General features: G+C 35.5%; 1 protein-coding gene across 1 annotated transcript; it reads right to left on the bottom strand.

The window, feature by feature from the left end:
• Window positions 1-459: 459 nt before the first annotated feature.
• LOC131057237 (2-oxoglutarate-dependent dioxygenase DAO) lies at window positions 460-1,853 on the bottom strand. The gene is made up of 3 exons (XM_057991424.2): window positions 1,361-1,853; window positions 940-1,267; window positions 460-850 (listed from the first exon to the last, which is right to left on the bottom strand). The coding sequence occupies exons 1-3, from the start codon at window positions 1,750-1,752 to the stop codon at window positions 599-601; spliced, it is 972 nt and encodes a 323-aa protein (XP_057847407.1). The 5' UTR covers window positions 1,753-1,853; the 3' UTR covers window positions 460-598.
• Window positions 1,854-3,187: the final 1,334 nt, after the last annotated feature.

A 3,187-nucleotide genomic window follows, 5' to 3' on the forward strand; every position in this document is an offset into this window, starting at 1 on the left:
CTTGACATAAAGTAAAAGAATGTTTTAGGTCGTATACAATCTTTGATTACGAAACTAAACATTATTTATTTTTATTACTAATTATTAATTATTATTTATGACATGAGTGTACTTTCTATCTCATTTTATTCAACTCTATTTACACCACACATTTAGTCCATACACTTAGTTATATATTTCACCATTATAAAAATTAAAAAATCAAAATCAGGTCTTCGACCCTAGCTCATCTGGTCGTGGATCACAACTTAAGGTGTGGGTATGCTCCCCATGGTCTTGAGTTCAGTCCCCTTGTGAGCGGGTCGTACACACTGGGGGATTAATTTCCACGATAATGAATATAAAAATAAAAAATAGAAAAAATCAAAACCCCATTTAATGTTTCCTATTGATCTCGCAGAGATTCATAATAAAATAATTTAAACGATTGCTGCACATTCATATATTTTGTTTCAGAGATACATTGAAACTGAATCGTTTATTTGTAGACACAATTTAATTTCAATGGGAAATTGAAACCAACGACCTCATGGTTTTGATCGTCGGATAAACAAGAACGTATTTTATGAACGGAGCACTGCACCAACTAAACTGTTCATCATATACCGGCGAATAGTTCGAGAAAAGTAGTCCTATCTTTAATTTCTTTATTAGTTTGAACTTCATGCTTCAAAAGCGAGTATTGGAAAGGCTTGTAACGCCTTGGATTGTTGTCGTCAACAAGTTCCGCAGGCGCCCAGATTTCCATCTCCATTGGAAAAGTAGTTATGAAGGCAATAGACATACGATTTATCCACCCTTTACAAACAACGCGATGCACTGCGCTGCGGTATCCACCATTCGTCCACGCCTGCAATCATACCCATCATTCATTCATCTTTATTTCTTACCACACAGCGATACTTAATATCTGTAATTATAATAATGAAATTTTCATACCTTGAATGAGTCCCCCAGATTGACAACAAATGAATGAGATAGAGGTTTGACGTTGAACCACTCGCCCTCCTGAGATCGAATCTGAAGCCCTCCCACATCATCTTGATAAAGGACTGTGAGGCACGCGCTATCTGCATGGGAAGGCAGTGTCTCCTCACCGATAAGTTTTTTTTCCGATGAATAGCCGTTTATGTGCAATTTTGCTGTGCACTTTTCAAAGTGAGAGTGGTAGAAAGCCTTGGCATCCAACCCCAGGCTTAGAAGAATCATTTTCGTGACTTTTTCTGACAGCTTTGACACACACACAGCGTATTTTTCCGTTGTCTCGCTGCCCAACAATCATAGAGCAATTCAAATATTGAGTTAGCCTAACGAAAAAAATAACCTTAGAGAAAGGAAAAGCAGAGATGAAAGAACGTACCTGAAATTCGCATTCCCTTCTGGCCATATCTTTAAACACGTTTGGGCTATTGAATCTGACTTAGTAGTATCAGGAAAACCGAATGTCTCAAAGTTAGGGCTTCGATAGTAACTATCGATTGGCTTGGAAGTTGTTACTCTGTCCTTCACCTCAATCGGCATGGATAACAAATCTCGGCTAGCTTTCTGAGACTTGTCCAGAATTTCTACTGGAATTCCATGGTTGACAAGGTAGAAAAGTCCCCATTCTTTGCACGCCTTTCTAAGTTTGGCGAGAAGGGGATGATCTCGAAGCTGGCTCAGATCTTCACCATCTAAGTCTTCCAGAAATTCGGAGATGTCGATTACAGGGAGATCGACTTGATCTATGGAGGGTTCAAGGGGCAAAGGCATTATGTATTTTGCTGCAGTAACACAGGACCAGATGTGAAGAGTTTTATGAATTCGTACATAAGTTTCTTCATTTAAATGGAATTATCGAGAGGTGGCATATTTGGGCCTAGCTTGGATGTATTGTTAAAAATGATGGCCACCTCAAAAATTGGAATCTTTGGTCGGCTAAAGAAAACAAATTTCCGGACAGAGAGGACGACAATATCTGGAAGAAGCAATTTGTTTGAGAATACAATAATACAAAGAAACTGCTTAAATTTATATTCAATTTCATTTAATATAGTTCAATATATCTATATATATTTAACTTCTTTCATTTAATTCTATATCATTTTATTACATTTTAAATTAAGAAATCGGATACGAATCCCAAATGTCCATGCAAATATCATGGCGTACTACTGTGATGACAGAAAAAAACGACTTGTCGAGGACCAAGCAATGACATCATTTGTTACTAAATTAATTCTAGGAAAATATATAGTTGTGAACTTAGAAGCCATTAGAGATGTAATAAATAATAGAAAAAAGCTAGTGACGGAAGCAATGACGAAGTGCAATCTGTGGATTAAAATAGAGCCTCGTGATTACATAATGAGGTAGGTATGGTGTGGAGCCTCGTGATTACCAAGATAATATAAAATAATTGGTGGCGTGCAAAATAAGATCTGGGATGAGGTACATTAGCTGGTTATAGGACGTTTTGGAGGTTAGTAAACATAACTTAATCAAATCGTTTTGATGCTCTGAAGAGCCATTTCACTAAGCTTATATGTGACAATAATGATTATATTTGACAATAATGAGATATCATTGATTAGACAACCGATCATAACACAAATCATTCAAACGGGCTACGATGTTATTATTTTCCTTGGTATTTTACCTTTCGCATCCTTATGTTGCGATAGATTTGGTCAAGCATAATTCTTTTTTAAACAGTAGTCATATTTAAAAAAATTATCTTATCCGATTAAAGTTTCATTATATCACTTGTCAGTTGTCTTTTAATATGTTTAAAATAACTATTTTTTGGCGATTTTTTTCATCATTTTCTATAATTTTAAGAAGTTTATCATTTATATTTGAGAACCAATTTAATAATTATAAGATTAGATCTCTTATTCTTTGAGTTCTACATAATTGAGGAGGACTTTCTTCAAAGACCACATAAACATATGTTAATGATCACAAATAATTTGCAAATTGTTAGCGCCCCCTCAATTTTTCATTTAAAATGTCCAAGCTTGCAGGTTGCCTTTTGGTGTCTCTATTCTTTCGGGTCTTTTGTACCTCTTCGTTTTGAACCTGAGTCGTTGAACTTTAAAAACAGTTCAATTGGTTCAAGGTTCAAGGCGAATTTTAGGTAAATGTCTTTAGCGACCTTTATCTTAACCAAAGCAAGTGTGTTATTGTTATGTGTTTTGAACTTTGA

The sequence above is a fragment of the Cryptomeria japonica genome, chromosome 8 (assembly GCF_030272615.1).
Source record: "Cryptomeria japonica chromosome 8, Sugi_1.0, whole genome shotgun sequence".
Lineage (NCBI taxonomy): Eukaryota > Viridiplantae > Streptophyta > Pinopsida > Cupressales > Cupressaceae > Cryptomeria > Cryptomeria japonica.

Bases quoted from the DNA above. Each gene is read 5' to 3' on its own strand.
- LOC131057237 (XM_057991424.2), bottom strand. From the start codon at position 1,752: ATGCCTTTGCCCCTTGAACCCTCCATAGATCAAGTCGATCTCCCTGTA. The intron at 1,268-1,360 runs GTACGTTCTTTC...ATTGTTGGGCAG, and splicing joins GAAGGGAATGCGAATTTCAG to CGAGACAACGGAAAAATACG. The intron at 851-939 runs GTATGAAAATTT...GTATGATTGCAG, and splicing joins ATCTGGGGGACTCATTCAAG to GCGTGGACGAATGGTGGATA.